This window comes from Moschus berezovskii, chromosome 10 (assembly GCF_049115385.1).
Source record: "Moschus berezovskii isolate FMDL1 chromosome 10, NW_MosBer_1.0, whole genome shotgun sequence".
Classification (NCBI taxonomy): Eukaryota; Metazoa; Chordata; class Mammalia; order Artiodactyla; family Moschidae; genus Moschus; species Moschus berezovskii.
In genome coordinates, this window is record NC_142469.1 from 11,383,263 (window position 1) to 11,401,183 (window position 17,921).

A 17,921-nucleotide genomic window follows, 5' to 3' on the forward strand; every position below is an offset into this window, starting at 1 on the left:
GGCACCGCGGCCCAGGGGTTGGCGCGCCGCCCGCCGGCCTCCCGCGCGCGCCCCTCCCGCCGCCCGCGCCCCGCCAGGCCGAGCTCCACGCCGGCCCCCGGCCGCCTCCGGGCGCACCGCGCTGCACGCGCGCGCCGCCGAGCACGCGCGGGGCCCAGCACGCGCCCGGGGCGCGCGCGCTCTCCGTCCCCGCCGAGCACACGCAGGGCCCGGCGCGCGCCTGGGGGGCCGCGCGCTCCGGCCGCCGCGCGCCCGGGAGAGCGAGCGCCGCGCGCGCACGCCCGACACAGAGCTTTACTATCTGGCTCCCCTCTCGCCTCCCTCCTCGCCGGGCATTCACACGGCTCTCCAACATCACCAGCATCCCCAGCCAAGGCTCTTTTTTTTTCTTCGCCCCTCCGCTCCTCAGTACCTGCGGGCTGGGGGGCGGGAGGAGACGGAGGGGCGGGAGGAGAACGGGGAGAGGGGAAGGCAGGAGCCCCAGCCTCCCGAGGCGGCCGCGGTCGCCCGCGGAGTGAACCCGCCGCCCCGGCGCATCGGCTGCGCCGCCGCCTCTGCTCGGCGCGCTTCCTTGGCTTCCTGGCCGATTGCTTTGCTTGGGGGGCAGGTCTGGAAAAACAGCTCCAGTGGCTGTGAAGCCACTTCCTTTTTTTTTTTTTTTTTAAATTCCTTAGCGTCTGTCTTCGGGGGGCTCTCCCCGCTCCCGCCGGCGCCTCGGTGGGAGGTTGGATCCACTTGGCTACGGCGTAGGCTCCGGGTTCCTGGGGGGCTTTTATTCCCCCAGCCCTCCCCTCTTTGATTCTCTCTCCCCCTACCCCCGATCCCCGCGTTCTTTTGCTTCTCTTATGTGCGCGTTAAAAAAAAAAAAATCCATCCTGATTTTCTAAGCTCAGCCGGGGAAAGATGGGCTCCGGGGCTCGGGACCGAAGGGGCGTCTCTCCGTCGCTGTTGCTGGGACGCGTGCCTGCGCTGCTGCCTTAGGCGCCCCGAGCGTTCCAAGAGGAAGGTAAGGACGGGGGTCCGGGGGTCACCTTCCCTCCGCCAGGGTCGCCAGCCACCAGCTTCCCCCACCCCGGGTGGGGGGGTTTGCGGAGGAAGGATCGGGAAAGGCAAGGCTGTTGCTGGCGGATGGAGGGGCTGCGAGCAGACCTGACGGTCTCCATTGACTTAAACGCCGCAGTTGAAAAGTTAGGCAAGTCTCGTTTTCCAGAGATGTGCTCGGTCAGGAGGGATAGGCTGAGAGACCTGGAACATCTGGCGGTTGCGTGTGATCGGGGTCATTTTGTGCGGGGAAATGTTAGGTTAAAAGGAAGTTAAGATAAGGGGAGGCCGTGGGTCTTCTATTGGGGGAGAAAGAAAAAAAAATCAGTGGAGTGATGGCGCCGTCTATGTTCGACTAAAGTGTCACCCAGAAAATCAGTTTTGAGGGGAGCTAAACTAAACGCCAGTTTGCCTCTCAGCAGGAGACAAATAAATAAATAAATGGCACATCCTTGAATCCTCGGTGGCCGGGCCCCTTACACACCCGCAACCCGGTTCTTTCTTAAAGAGAAAGATATAATTGTTGGAAGTGGCCCTGCAGTCGGGGACTGGCGGGGGATGGGGGTGGTGGTGGGGGTGACAGAGTTCGGCGATCCATTTGTGATTATGTAGAATAAAAGACTCCATACACGAAGGAATATACCAGTGATCGAAATAAAGAGCGTTATATTGAGGGGGCTTTCTTGAGCAGGCTCGAAGAGTGAAATCAGAGCCGTTTATCCACTATTTCTCATCCTTGATGAGCACAGCAATGCAGACATGCACTGTCAAATAGATGGAAGCAAAAGTACCAGGTTTCATTGGGAAAAGAAATACGACCTCTTTTTGAGTTAGTGATTATAATATGAAGCCCCCTTTCATGGATGGAATTCCTAATTTAGACACTCACTGTCACATTGGCTCTCAACGCCTACACTCTATCCTGAAGAACACTGCGCAGACCTGCATTGCCTGCAAAGTGCTACAGCAGGGGGAAAAAGGGGGAATTATTTCTAGAATTTCCTATAACTTTCCCTGTTTTTTAACCTTTACATCCTCATTGGCTTTATTTTCTCAAGAAGAAAATGCATTATTCATTGAGCTGTATGTTTGAATCAGAGAACACTGTCTTCATAGTCCCAGCAATTCTGATGTTATTTTAAACTGCTGCTATATGGAGATTTAGAATTGGAGTTGTTTTTGCTTTTATGAAGACATAGAATTGGAATCATGATCTGGGGATTGCAGATCTATCTTCAGGGACTTCATCACTGGATTTTGTGTGCATGCTTTGGTGTGTGTTATGCAATGGGGAGGAAGAGGGTTTTATCCTTTGGTTCAGAGAAGACCCAGGCAAAGACATGAAAACTCTTAACTATCTATATGTCTGTATGTCTGTCTCTGTTTACAGAACAGTGGAAGAGACTGCAGCCTAAAGACTTTTAAAATTAACTTGGCATCACTTTTCTCAGCTCAAAGGCTAAGCAAAAAAGCAGTGTCATTTATTCTAAGAAATAACTTCTTAAAGGTTAAAGCTGAAAAATATTCAAGTTACTTTTGGATAACAACTTACAGAGGTAAATATAACCAAGAATTACTGTATTATGTAAGGCCAGGCTAAAAAAAATAGAGGGGGAAAAGAAAAGAGCTTTGGAGCTGTTATTGGAGAGGTAGCAACAATTCAGTAATTGAAATCTGCTAGAAGAGACAATGCTAATTCTTATATCTACCATGTGTAAATGTTAAATTATAGTAGATAACTCTAGGTAAAATAGCCCTAATTAAAAAAAAAAAAAAAAAGACTAAAACCAGTTCAGTTACTGTGGTTCTGGGATTATTCACTAGTACCGCCTTTGGAAACAGATACTAATACAATGGTCTACTTTATGTATCCCAGGAGGCATGTCACATTGAAATGACTGCCTTAAATTGTGGTTCTCAGTGATGATGTCCAAAAGCAAGTCTTCCTTCTGTATCTGCCCTTTCTTGGATGATAGTTACAAATTCTCTTAATCTACATGAATGCCTGTAGTTTTGCATGGGAATTTCTCATCAATTCACATAGTGGCCCCTGCAAAGACTAGTAGGAGCATTTGGGCGATGGTGTTTCAGCTGCAACAAATTATCATTTGTGCCTTTAAAATTGAGGCTATCATTTGTCATACGTGCTTTTCACATTTAAAAGAAAAGAAATAATATGACGACAGCTGTTCTCAGATTATCAGATTTTGTGTGATGTTGTTTACTGCAGGCAGAGAGCTGAGGGGGAGAAAAGGTTTGTCTAGGTTGCTTACAAATATCTCAGAAATTAAAATTTAGGTTGTTATTTAAAAAGCAGAGTTTTCCTCTTCTTTCAATGGAATCATAATGCACTTAAAGGAAATCTTGGTAGATAAGAGCGTTCCTATTAGTAATCTATTGAATATTATTTTTAAAATTGAATGTAGAGAATTTGGCCATTGCGAAGGACCACGTGAGGGCGCTGTTCACACAGCAACAGTTTTCTGGCATTATAAAAAAATTACCTGCCCTTTTTTTAAAAAGGCTTTTTTACTGAAATCTTGAAAACAGCTGGCTGTAATATTGGAAGGAGTTTCTTTTTATCAATGCGCGTAGACTTCTACTTGCATTTTACTTTCATTGCCATTTTTACAGGCCAAATGACATAGGATGAAGGCTGTTCGTAACCTGCTGATTTATATATTTTCCACCTATCTCCTGGTTATGTTTGGATTTAATGCTGCCCAAGACTTCTGGTGTTCAACTTTGGTGAAGGGAGTCATTTATGGATCATATTCTGTAAGTGAAATGTTTCCCAAAAACTTTACAAACTGCACTTGGACGCTGGAAAATCCAGATCCAACCAAATATAGCATTTACCTGAAATTTTCCAAAAAGGACCTTAGCTGCTCTAACTTTTCCCTCCTGGCTTATCAGTTTGATCATTTTTCCCATGAAAAAATCAAGGATCTTTTAAGAAAGAATCATTCTATAATGCAACTCTGCGAATCCAAGAATGCTTTCGTTTTTCTACAGTATGACAAAAATTTTATTCAGATACGTCGGGTCTTTCCAACCAATTTCCCAGGATTACAGAAAAAAGGGGAAGAAGATCAGAAATCTTTTTTTGAGTTTTTGGTGTTGAACAAGGTGAGCCCGAGCCAGTTTGGTTGCCATGTGTTATGCACTTGGTTGGAGAGCTGCTTGAAGTCAGAAAATGGGAGAACGGAGTCCTGCGGGATTATGTATACCAAGTGCACCTGCCCTCAGCACTTGGGAGAGTGGGGACTTGACGACCAGGCGCTGGTTTTGTTAAATAACGTGGTGTTACCCCTGAATGAGCAGACCGAGGGCTGCCTGACCCAAGAGCTGCAAACCACCCAGGTCTGCAATCTTACCAGGGAGGCCAAGCGACCGCCCAAAGAAGGTAAGGTCAGCTGAGAAGGGGTGTCGGGGCGGGGGCGGGGGGCGACGGGGCGGAAACGTGCTGTGTCCCACGGCCGGCCGGACCCTTGCCATGTCCCTGGGTCACCTCTGGATTGATTTGTGGGCCTCATTGGTCTCTCAAGCTAGTTTTACTTTCAAGGTTTTAGACGGGTGGCAGGGTGGGGTGGTGCTCAGCAACCTACCCTTAGATGCCAGTGGGAATGTTCAGGGGAAAATAGGTGCAAAAAGTGGAGTCAGTTTGAGGTGGAGGTGCGGTGGGGCGGGGGTGATGCTTTATTGCTTTCTTAGGCTGCAGCCCCTGGGGGAGATGGAGATACTCACAGACCTAGGAGTGGATCTGTAGGCTTCTCGCTGGGGCTTCAGCCCACTGTCTCATCTGTGGCCTCTTTCCGGGTTGGATTTTGGGGCGTAGCTACTGAGAGGTGACAGATTCAATGGCATGTCGGTGTGGACCAAATAACACCCCCACATGGGATGGCAAGGGTGCCCCTCCCCCAGAGACCCAGCATTGTGTCAAAGCTGCTTTGCACAGTGAGTCCGATGCAGGCTCTGTGGTCATCGGAAGCCCGCTGGAAGTGCAGACTGTGAGGTTACAAATGAACACAGACAGGTCCTGCAAGACCTGGTACCCTGTTAGCATGACTTTTGGTTCTGTCTTCTTGGTCCCCTCTTGAGCTTGTCAGAGCTAAGCTAGATGGAAAGCTGTGCAGCGGAAATGCAGAAGAAAAGGGGAAAGTACAGGAGTGATTTATAGCTTCACCCAGACTAATGGGGAAGCTGCCCCAGGATCTGAGACTGTGAATTACATTTAATAAGGCTGGAAAGCTGGCACATTTTGAGAAAACGGCCTGCCCCTTTGGAAGGTTAGGGGATGCATTCTGTTCATTTGAGGGCATGGCTGGCTGGTATCTATGCTCTCTTGCTCCCCAACCCTGCACCCAGAGTGCATGTTGAATTTTTATGCAGGAAATGTTTTCTGATTGCCACAAAGATCCCTGTCTGTGGAAAGGGACAGCCAAGCTCCAGTCCCTCCTTACTCTCCTCCCCCAACAGAAGTTGTCTTTGTGGCCAACATAAAATTGACACGTTGTTGGAGAATTTTAAGTGTAGCCAAGGTTTTGTAAGGGGGTGGGGTGGTGGGGAAAGAGAGAGAAAACGGCTTAACCAGCAAAAAGCCTTGATTTTTCTGCTGAAAGCCTTTTGGGGGATGGGAATTATGGAAAAGCCATGGCACTCGGGGCAAAGAAGCCTTAGAAAATAAATTCAGACTAATGGCGCTGGGAGAGGGGTGAAAAACCTTTAAGATTTCTACAGGTCAGTGTTTCCCTAACAGCTGTGACTGAAGAAAGCAAAGTGGTTTTAAATTACAGGGGTTCTTTTTCTCTAGTAAAAATCCCAGAGAAGCACTTGCAACTGCAGGGATGGTATTTAACACCATTTAAAACCGATTAGTGTCCCTTAGAATAAGAAGCTATAGTACATGAGGAAAGTGTGATGTTATAAGCTGGCTAATAAGACAGTTAACACCAGCATCTAGGTTTTGCTTGTCTGTTTTATTGCTGTTCTGATAAAATGGAGACAATTTGTATCTTCAGTGGTTAAAATTTTATCATCAAATTGACTGCTGATGACAGTGGGAAAAGAATCTTGGTATATATACAACCCCCCTTTTTTTTGTGAATGGTAGCAAGTGACAAAAACAAAGTTGTTGTGTGTTCACTGAGTATGATTTTTAGAGATTTTGCTTGTCATGATCATGAGGTGTGGGTTAGAAAAGGGCTGAGATTTATAGAAGTTGGACTAGAAGGCCATTCGTTTCAGTAAATGACTAAGAATGATTTTAGACATTAGATGTTTGAACCCTGGGGGATGCTGTACACTTCTTTTGGCTAATTAGCTGGTGAGATGATAAAGAAATGCCTCCATAGAGAAATCAGTGATTGTTTTAAAATCGTTAACATGTTAATAGAGCTGAAGAGGAAAAGTTTATATAATAGGGGAAGAGTATGTGCTGTATCAGTAAAATTGCACAATCTATATCCTCTGTCTTCTAAATTTGTGCTCTTGAATTGCTTAGGTGTTCTGAGTCAGAAAGGTAAGGATAAGTAATTCCTGATGACATAATTGTTGCTGATGCATTTGTAAGTAATCCCTATAAAATATGTATATAGTACTCCTTAATTCATTCAAAGAAGGCCTTTCAGGCCCTGTTACATTGTAGGAAAAGAATGTGAAAATCTGCAGATGCTTAGTTTAGTCAAATTATGCAAAAAGTACATTAAATCTTAGTCAATACAAATGATATGTAAAATCTTATGAAAGAATTGTTTAATACTATTTTGAATAAACTACCACATGATGATATTCACAGGGCTTGAGGGCTATATGCAATAATTACATACAGTGGTGCTACTCATATATAATTTAATTCCAAAATGTCTTCCTTTTATTTGGTAATATGTAATCTCAACTTCTGATTCATGGGGTTGCAAGGAGTCGGACACGACTGAGCGACTGAACTGAACTGAATCTCAACTTCTAAAATGGGATTTTAAAAGTCCCACTTGTATATTACTTTATGATTTCTGCTTTCTGTGGAAAGTAAACTATCCTGTAAATCATAAGGGGAATATTTACAAGTTCATCCTCCATAGTTTTTGCCTCCCATTTTAATTGTTGTTATCAGTACTGACACAGAAAGAAGTATTTTCCAGTGTATTACGTCACAGAGGTGGCACAAATTTGACAGAATGGTCTGTACGCTCAGTGGATACAGTTTCAGAATTTTTTATGTAATGCTGCTAGTGATGGTAAAAGATATGCTGAATACTGAATATTTTGTATCTGTCAATTGGAGTTATCACATTTCGTTAGTATTTGAGAAAACTATGGGCTCCCAGCAATGGCATGTCAGTTTTGAGATAGGATTTCTACTAAGATGTTTGTTAACAAACATTCGTGTACTTAAGAATTTCATAGCCAGAAAACAGTAAGAAGACTATTACTGTTTGAAATGACAACACTGACAATTATAGGTGTTACCTTGAATATATTATAAAAGTAAATTGTTAAATGATGCTTCATTAAAGTGTGAAATTTTAGTATATTTAAATATTTTCTTATTTAAGATCACATTTCACATATTTGAGGGTGCCATATGATTATAAAAACTTAGCTGTCATTTCCTAATTTTTATGTTTAATTTTGAAAGTCTAGTAAATCAGCAAAATGGACTCTCTTGAAAATGTTAAGAACTGTTAAGAACTTGAAAATCTTGAAAATGTTAAGAACTTGAAAGTTAAAGAACTGTTTATGTACAGTATATATACCTGTTTTTAAAAGAAAACTAAAATAACATTGCTGTTTACCTGGTTTTCAGATGTGAGTATCAGCGAGACTGGTATTATTCATGAGGTCTTTCATATGTTTTATAGCTTTCTTTTACCACAGATGATCCTGGACTATATAGCTAAAGTATAAAAGATGATATATAATCTTATTTCTTACTATTTCACTTAAATAATTAGAAGTTAAGAGAGATAAATTGCATACCAGGGTGTCTAAATCACGTAAGAAGCCTTAATGGAAGCTTTGTTTCCTACTTAACATCAATGGCGCTACTTATGTGCAGGGAGTTGGGATCCCTGTATAGATTCCAGGAAATCTGAACACACACACTTCCTTGTCTTTTCATTCTGCCGCTGCTAATCCTTGATAATCAACCACCCAAAGGAAGTCTCACCATGTGCCTGTGTAAAGTCTAGCCTGTGTATGTGTGTGTGTGTGTGTGTGTGTGTGTTTGAACTTGTAGGCACAAATCCAGAGCACTTTGTGTGTCTCTTCATTTTCAAGTGTTTTCATTTCTTTCTACTTTTGGTTTTTTGGCCCTCATCACTCTTCTAGTCACCTTTCCCTTGCTTCTTTAGCCTCCTGGCTCTTACTTCCTTTGTGAATGCTGTGATCCCACTCTGTATCAGAACGTACAGAGATCTTCTGAGTCAGTGTTATCTTGTCAGTTTACCCTTCTCCTGGCTGGACCCATAGCCCTTTGCACACACTGTACTTTTGTTCTGGCATCAATCATATGGCATTGAAATTTCCATTTATTTTTCCATCTTCCTCTGCTAGTCTTGTGAGTTCTTCAAGTGTACAGACTTGGTCTTCCAGTTGTCTAGCACAGTCTAAACAGAGCTTCAATAAAGATTGGTTGAAATGAATGTTAAATGAGACAAACAAAAAATTTAAATAAGGAATATACCAATAAATTGAGGTTAATGCCATTTGTAACATTTCCAGTACGATTAAGGTGTTATTTAGCCAGCTCTTTATCTCAAAGTATTGTTTAATAACATTTTTAAAAGCACAAGAAGAATGGAGTCATTGACAAATAGTGTTATTTCCATATGCATTTATTATAATAGATTAGTGATAAATATAACTTTCTATATATAGCTGTCTACAAAAACAGTAGTAAGAAAATTTGCCAATTTTTACCTGTTTTTTTAATTTTCTTCATTTTTATCTATGTTTTTTTCTTCTGGCTATAGCAGTTCTTCTCCAGAAATGAAATTTTCCAAATTTTTTCCACAGTTTGAAGAGAAACATATGCAGTCTTTCCAAGAAAGAGGAAGAATATTTGCATGTTGTTTAGAGCTTCTGTTACTTATTCCTGATTATGATCTATACATATAGTAATAGTAGAATACTACTGAAATTTTAGGCCTGGCCATGTAACAGGCCCTAATTTTTACTTTTGCCATTTTAGAATTTTGTCAAGCAATTTAGGGCGTGGCTCAGATATGTAGTATTAATGAAAACTCATTATATGGCACCTTTTTTGGGAGGCAGTAAATTAAAATATCAATAGAAAAATGTTTGTGTACACATGTGTGTCATTTCGATTTTAGTGTTAGTTGCAGATAAATGTGCTACACATTAATTTTCTTCAAAACTGAGATGGGAATTTCATTTATTTAGATTCCAACTTCATGTATTCCTATTCTTCATTTCCTAATAGAAGTGATTTTATTGTTAAACTAAATACTTTAATAAATACAGGGTTCCTTAGAGTCAGTTTGATCTGTATTACCTACAAATTCAGATCAAGTCATCTGGCCCTTGGATCTGAAATCATAATTTCTTCCAAAATCAGCATTTGTTACTTTTTTGAAATACCATGAGCTGGGTTTGAATCCACACCTTCACCTGAGAACCTGTTCTGTGTCCCCGCTTCCCTTCTCGGGTTGTTAGAAATGCTTTTCCTCAGGGTACAAGAGAACAGGATATGACATTATGTAGTCAAAAAAAAAATTATCCCAAAAAACTAATGAAATTAATGGCTTGAATATTTTAGTTGCTGTCAGCCCTGTGGAAATTTCTTACCAATTCAATTAACTAGTACAGATCAGAGAGGTATTCAATTTTTCTAAGTGTATCACACTGAAATGAAAGGTGTATTTTGGTATGAGATGCCCTTGGGTCCTGAGAGTGACTCAGCCACCTCATAGCATCCTTGACAAGGGACAGTGCTTCACTGAGCTTGACTGTACTGTAGCGAAGTGTGGAATTAGATGAGATTGCATATGGAAGACACTTGGTCTAATCCTCAAGTTTTGTTAGGCCCTCAATTCAGTTTTTGAAACCTCTTTTTTATTCTTATCTTTTGGCTATAAATGATAGAATGATAATAACTAATGAAGTAGATTGCCATATAATTATTTGAACTTGTTTAGGATTTTAGGGCATTTAACAAAGGGTCATTAGTCGACTGAATGTTTGTATTATGTAAAGAAAAGGTTGCATCTGGGTACCTTTGTGTTGATGGAGGCATGACGAATACATCAAATAGATCAAGCCAGTGAATATGAGTCATCCCGGGGCTGGGAAGCTGTCCTCTGGATATCATTGCTGATCCTTTTTAAAGTCTGTAAAATCTAAATGTAAACTAAGGAGTTTCCAAGTGTTTTACTCTTTGCTGCATTATGCAAAGTTAAATTCATGTTTTGAGTTCTCTTTTGAAAAGGAATTATCCTGAAACAATTAAATCTATATTAAATCTTTTCTAAAGAAGTAGAACCGTCTTGGAATTTTTTTCACTGAATTGTGTTTAGTTGTTATAGACTAATAAGCCCTCAGAGTCCTCCAAAGTCTTACATATTCAGATATTGAAAACAAATTGAAAAATTTGTTAGAACTCATTTGAAGATTCTCATGTTTTCTTAAAGTAGAATTACAGAATGCCATCTATAAGACTGCATAAAATGCTAAATGTTCTGTGCTCAATTAAATGCTAAATGCTCTATTTTCAATTATCTTTCAACCGTCATTCAGGAATTTTGCTCACATGCAGAGGATGACCTAGCTAATACTTACCTATTAAAGGTTAATATATTTCTTCTTATTATTAATAAGATATTCTTAATAAAGTCATATGTTTCTAGTTTGCACAGAAAGTGCCACAAGTAACAAATGCGTAGTAAATACATTAGTGTGGAGCTATTTCTCTCAAAAATAATTCCTTAAATAGGAATCTTTTCTGAAATTGGACACGTTTGCTGATATGCATTTTCCCCTTATGACACATCCCTTATGCTTAGAGCGTTTTATAAAATATGAAGGCAAAATGGTTACTGCTTAGTTTCTCCCATATTAAGTGAAATAATTTATCTGCTAACCTAATCTTGGATATTATATTCTCAAATTACTTCTAGATAGCAAGATTCTTAAAAGACTGAGAATTGTTTGGGAAAACAGCAAATATGTGCATGGAAGACATTGAAACACTGATGGAACCAGATTACAGTGTGGAGGATGCAATTTACATGCACTGAGATATAATCAAAAGCATTAAAACAATTGTGGACCTAACCAGAGTCTACCTCGGTGAATTACTTTTTAGCAATGAATATGTTAAAAAGATAGAAATGGCACACAGAAATATTTGCTTTTCTGGGTCAATGGTATAGAGTGTCTATTTCATGACATTTCTACCAGTGTTCCTCCATTTAAAAATAATTTTTAAGGATTTGATTAAAAATTTATTAAAAATTAATATCTGTACCACATATATAAATAAAGATAATTTGTTTTCTAATAACTATTTTTAAAGAGAAAACTTCATCTACATATCAGTTTTAAGAAGATAAAGATGTGGAGTGTTTTGTTAAACATCTTATGAATTAAAAGACTGTAAGGAAAGCTGACCTTGAGAAAGCACTTCCCAGTTCACGGAGGTCTGTGGCACAGATTGCTCTACTTGAGCAGTAACTGTGTGAGGCACCTATTACTCGCTCCATCCACATGGGCCGATTATACCTTAAAGACCATGGCTTTCCTTTTTCATTATTTTACTACAGACTGGTCCAAATGAAAAACTACAGAATTTTAGAGCTATGAGTTTCTCTCTGTTTCTGGAACACCTGAATCTGAATCACAAATTCTCAGGTTCATAAGGGCCTCTCAGCATCATCTCACCCAAATCTTACCTGACTAAAGGAATTCCAATCTGCAGATGTATCATGGGAACATTATTTCAACTGAACATAAGTGTTCTTGGAGTTTATATTTAATGCCATTTCTATAATGTAAAAGAGACACAGTCATTTAGGATGGTTGGATAGATCTAATTATTAAAAAAAAAAATTACCTGGTATCCAGCCAGAACAAAAATCAGAGTATATTGCTCTACTACTGAATATAGACTGCTGCTGCTGCCGCTAAGTCGCTTCAGTCATGTCTGACTCTGTGCGACCCCAGAGACAGCAGCCCACCAGGCTCCCCCCATCCCTGGGATTCTTCAGGCAAGAACACTGGAGTGGGTTGCCATTTCCTTCTCCAATGCATGAAAGTGAAAAGTGAAAGTGAAGTCACTTAGTCATGTCCGACTCTTAGCAAGCCCATGGATTGCAGCCTACCAGGCTCCTCCATCCATGGGATTTTCCAGGCAAGAGTACTAGAGTGGGGTGCCATTGCCTTCTCCGACTGAATATAGACTAGTCTTTACAAATCAGAACTTTCATTCATTAGTTTTTTTTTTTTCCTATTTGGTGTATATTATTTAAACAAATGTGATGTAAGTTTCAAAAATCGATTGATTTTCAGTCTAAGCATATTAAGTTTAAAGAGCAGTGTGTTTCAAATGCAGAGCCTTTCTAGATTTAGAAAGATGATTTACCAAAGTCTATCTTGGATTTTCGTTTTATTATCATTCTCTAGGGCAATCTGTGTTTTAAAGAAATAACATGTTCTATTTTTTAGTTATCCTATTGCACAATGAGAAATGCTATTAAAGGTGGGAAACAGATCAGAACCCTCTCCTGTTTTGAAGGTCTTGTGGGTGGGCTTCCCTGGACTCTCTGGAAACCACTCTCTTCTCTCACTCCTGAGGCCCACACCCTGATTCTCACCCTAGGACTGTACTCTGTCTCTCTGGTTTCTCCAGGCTTTATCCATGCCTTACTTTCTCCTCAAATTACTTTCCCCGAAGACATCGTCTGTTTCTTACTGGGACATTTACTGGTACAGGAGTATGTAACTTTGTTAACTAATTATGTTGAGATTGGTCTGAAATCATTCCTTTTAATGTGCTAACAGTCTTATGTAATAATTAGCCATTTGCAGAGTTGCAGTTTGGCTAACCCTACTAACTGAAAGTATTGAGCTAGGCTTCCCTGGAGGCTCAGAGAGGAAAGAATCCACCTGCAATGCAGGAGACCCGGGTTTGTCACTGGTTCGAGAAGATCCCCTGGAGAGGGGAATGGCAAGCCCCTCCAGTATTCTTCCCTGGAGAATTCCATGGACAGGGGAGCCTGAAGGGTTACAATCCATGGGTTCACAAAGAGTTGGACACGACTGAGCAACTTTCACTTCACTTGAAAGAGTTGAGCTAATCAAAGTGAAAACCGGCCATTTTTTAAGAAACTCAGTTGACATGGTTTATTTTACACTTGATACTAACTCAGGATCAGTACATGTTCATCTTCACAACTCCACTGAGTTTAGGAACTCCTCCAATAGTTTTTCTATATGTACATGCTGACTTGTTGACTATTTAGCTTGTTTTGAAATCACATAACGTGTACATTCACATACAATTTTTCAGTGATGATGTGACCATAAAACATTTGAACTGGCCTGGATATTTAAAGAAAGTTTTGTGTCATTTCAAGGCTTACGTATAAAATGTAAAAACTCGTGGCAGGTTAATATTTAGTTTTCACTTTACATCATTATAATAGTGGAAATATAAAATGAAAACAGAATTTCAGTTGCTAATGTAAGAATCCTTCTGCTTGTTGATTTCATTATACATCTCAAGGGCATGTGTGCTCAGTCGTGTCCAACTCTTGGTGACCCCATGAACTGCAGCCCACTAGGCTCCTCTGTCCATGGAATTTTCCAGGCAAGAGTACTAGAGTGGGTTCACATTTCCTCCTCCAAAGACAAAAACAAAAAAACAAGACTAACACAGAGCTTTATTTTTTTTTTCTTTCATTTCATTGCAAAAAGAAACCAAGGCAACTAAGTTTACCCTTATAATTTCATTAAGAAAATTGTAGTTCTTAACTCTTTTTTGTGTTTAGGTTGCCTTTCACATCACAGAAGAGTCCTGAGAAGGAAAAAGGAAAATGATTTCCAAAGAAACAAATGGGCTAACCTTTATTTTTTTCTGACCTTCTGTTGATATACAGCTTTATGATTTTTCTGAATAGGTGATACATAACAAATATTTATTATACACTGAATGCTTTTGGAAATATTTTTCCTAATGCTGGCTCCTCATACTAATTGTAATGTGGAAAAGAGGGCACCTTGAGAAGATAGAAATCTGTTTACTTTATATAATCTTTCCACATAAATCTGGCGGATTTTCAACGATCTGCTGCTGCATTGTGGGCTGAGAAATTTCAGTTTATTTTGGCTTCCCAGAGAGGTCAGCTTCCTCTACAGAAATGTCAGCCTGCGGTCGGCTCTCTTTGGCTGGCCTTGGTTTTTGTAACTTAGAGGGCGAACTATGTATATTTTTTAAGTGGTGCCGGAGATATTAACCAAATGCAGCCTTTTCAATCGGCTTTACTTCCAACTACAATGAAGTAAATGCCGGTGAAGCATGGTTGTTGGTTCCATTTGTACCACTGAGAGCACTTTAATTGCCTTCCTTAGCTTGTAATATACTAACAGTCTGTTCTCTTAAAAATGTATGGCTTCCCTCTGTCTAGTGGTTTTCCTGGAATTTTCTTATTATCACCATATTTTGGTGTCCAGTTGGTGATAAAGGGCAAAAGTGAATTCTAGGCAGTAATAAATATTACATGTACTTGCCACTGGTCTCTGCATCCTGAGGGGAGAGAAACCACAGCGATATGGCTGACTAGAAGTTCAAGAACTGATTAATGCAAAAGAAATAAGTATGTATAGGATATGAATTAATACAGCTATTTTTTCCCCTTAGCAATGGAATTTTTTTCCATTTTATTATTTTTTATTTAGAAAGTCAATATATAAAAACATTTATTAAAAATAGAACTGCTTTGGTAAAGTGAGCAGGAAGTCCAGGGCTTGCCTAATCCACCTCCAGAGGTGAGACACCCCCCTTCTACACTTGTGGAATAAGAGACCTGCTCATGACCCGTCCCTACTGCCTGTCCTGTGAATACTTCCCTTGGGATCTCTCTGGGGTCAGTTTGTCCTGGGGCTGCATGTCGTGTTTCGGGACTAGTACCTGAATTGATCTTCTTGTCTCATCATCTGGATTCTGTGCCTCTTCCACCTGAGTTTTCCAAACCTGCAAATTCGCTTATTGAAATTATACCCCTTGCTCACAGACTGGAGTTTACCCAGATAAATACAAATACTGCATTAGGATCCTTTTGGACCTTTAACTAATGAATAATTAGAAACCCTAATGTTAAATCTTTATAAATGTACTGTTTTTGGGTGTTACTCATTCTGATTCTCTTCCTGATTGTTTAGTTACTCCCCAAACCGTTCAGCTGCAGATTGTCAAACTTCTTGGAATAAACTAGAGTTCAGTTCAGTTCAGTCGCTCAGTCGTGACCGACTCTTTGCGACCCCATGAATCACAGCACGCCAGGCCTCCCTGTCCATCACCAACTCCCGAAGTTCACTCAGACTCATGTCCATTGAGTCGGTGATGCCATCCAGCCATCTCATTCTCTGTCATCCCCTTCTCCTCCCGCCCCCAATCCTTCCCAGCATCAGAGTCTTTTCCAGTGAGTCAACTAGTCGCATGAGGTGGCCAAAGTATTGCAGTTTCAGCTTTAGCATCAGTCCTTCCAATGAACACCCAGGATCGATCTCCTTTAGAATGGACTGGTTGGATCTCCTTGCATCCAAGGGACTGTCAAGAGTCTCCTCCAGCACCACAGTTCAAAAGCGTCAGTTCTTCGGTGATCAACTAGAGTTATTAGGGCATAAAAAATTTTTGGAGTTCCTTTGTTCACGTAAAATGGATATCCGCAACAGAAGCAGGTTATTAAAACAACCACCAAAATCATTTTAGCATCCATTCCATAGACATGCATGGGCACTGGGGTGTTATTATGTTCTTCCAGTAGTGTCAGCCTTCCCTCTCTCTGGGCATGGGTTGGTATTGATTTCTGGGCCAGCTGTGCCTGGATGGGGTCATGTGACTGGCTCTGGCCAATGAGTGGTGAGCAGAAGTGTTACTCCTTGCTTCTGAGTTGGGTTATTTCATTGCTGGACTAAGATCACCGGAGTGGTCTCTCTGCCTCTGGCAGGGGTCCTGTGCCAGAGAGAAGGGCCTCCCCTGGCAGCCTGTGTCCTTAAACGTGTGAGCTGAGAGGAGCTCCCTCCCGTGGCCTGCTGATCTGTGACGGTCCTGAAGGCTGAGCTAGGAAGTTCTTTTTCTGTTTTGAGACACTGGGTATTCGGATTTGTCCTTGTTACTACAGCCTAACCTAGCATATTCTAGCTAATAATAGAATGTCCAGTTAGGGAGGACTGGGGCACAGTGGCATTAACTGATGGTTTTAAAAGGTTACAGGGCACACTGATGACCTGTTGTGTAATTCAGCTGGGAAGATTTGGTAGCCAGACAGGTCTGTGATATTTTGTGGGGAGGATCTCGCCTACCTGAATATTATACAGTGTATTCTGGGATAGCTGAATTTCAGTTTATTGCTAATGACACTCTGGACCTCATTTTAGGTATTAATTTATCAATATTTAATTGTTCTAGCCTAATTAAAATTAATAGTAAATTAACTACAGTCATTGTATGATTGGACTTCCCTGGTAGTTCAGACAGTAAAGCGTCTGCATACAATACGGGAGACCCGGGTTCAATCCCTGGAGAAGGAAATGGCAACCCACTCCAGTACTCTTGCCTGGAAAACCCCATGGATGGAGGAGCCTGGTAGGCTACAGTCCATGGGGTCGCAAAGAGTCGGACACGACTGAGCAACTTCACTCACTATTGTATGTTTAGACAACAAGAGACCATTCTTTTGACATACACTTAAAAGCTATTGGATTTTTATATATGTTCAAACTTACCCAGATTAGAGGGTTCATGGTCTTTTGCTGAGTCAGGATTGTCAAAGAACTGGGTAGCAGACATTCCTTGTGGTCTGGTGGTTCTTACTGACAGGTGAAAACGTGGCCTGATACCTGCCCTTCATCCTCCCTTCTTTATCTTCATTCCTCCTTCCCCCTCTCTCTCTTGCTCCTTGGGTACATCTTTTCCCTCCAGATACATAGGCCATGATGTATAGGTGTTGACTAAGATCCTGTACTGCAACAATTTGCACAGAATCTGTTATCAACATACATGTAGATGTTTGTGGTAAACAAATATTTCCATGGTCGTTCAAGGGGAGCTTATAAACACTTAGTCAGCACTGCCTCATTAATCTTAACAATTTTCTTGTGAGGTTAATTATGTAGCAGTAATTAACCTCCCCTGTGAGTAGGTGGGCTTTTGCCACTTGGAGAAGCGTTCTTCCTTTCCAGGAGAGGTGGGAGGGAGCAGTGGGCTGCTGTGAACTTGAAACATGCCTCTGAATGCTGCTTTGCAGGAGTGAATGTTGGTGGTACTTGGGAAAATCTTACTGTTCTGGCCTGCATTATTATTATTATATTATTGTATTATTTCCCTGACTCTTCTGTCCTCAAGTTTTTCATTATAATATGCTCGTTACTTATAAGAGACACATTCCAGGACTCCAATGGGGGCATACAGAACACGTAGCAGCTGAGAAGTTAAAAAAAATTGGACACAAATATATTCTGTTTTTTTCATTTTATATTGTGTTCTGAAGAAAATTTAGGTATGCAGTGAATTATCAATTTTTTTCTTTCCCATGTATTTTATTTCTGATATTTGGGACACACACACGTACACAGTCACGTATGCATGAATCTGTGACATTAAACATTCACAGGTATTATATGCAATGTGATTTGAAAAGATG

General features: G+C 40.9%; 1 protein-coding gene across 2 annotated transcripts in view; it reads left to right on the plus strand.

Annotated features, from left to right (window-relative positions):
• Positions 1-315: 315 nt before the first annotated feature.
• The window catches only part of ADGRB3 (adhesion G protein-coupled receptor B3), an 893,473-nt gene continuing 875,867 nt past the window's right edge, over positions 316-17,921 (plus strand). Inside the window, exons 1-3 of one of the 2 annotated variants that reach the window (XM_055433831.2) lie at positions 316-1,006; positions 2,432-2,597; positions 3,676-4,447. In XM_055433831.2, coding sequence (XP_055289806.1) covers positions 3,691-4,447 — 757 coding nt within the window. In that variant the 5' untranslated portion in view covers positions 316-1,006; positions 2,432-2,597; positions 3,676-3,690. Of the gene's footprint in view, positions 1,007-2,357; positions 2,598-3,675; positions 4,448-17,921 lie in introns of those variants that run through there. The other variant, XM_088840488.1, reaches the window with a different exon arrangement.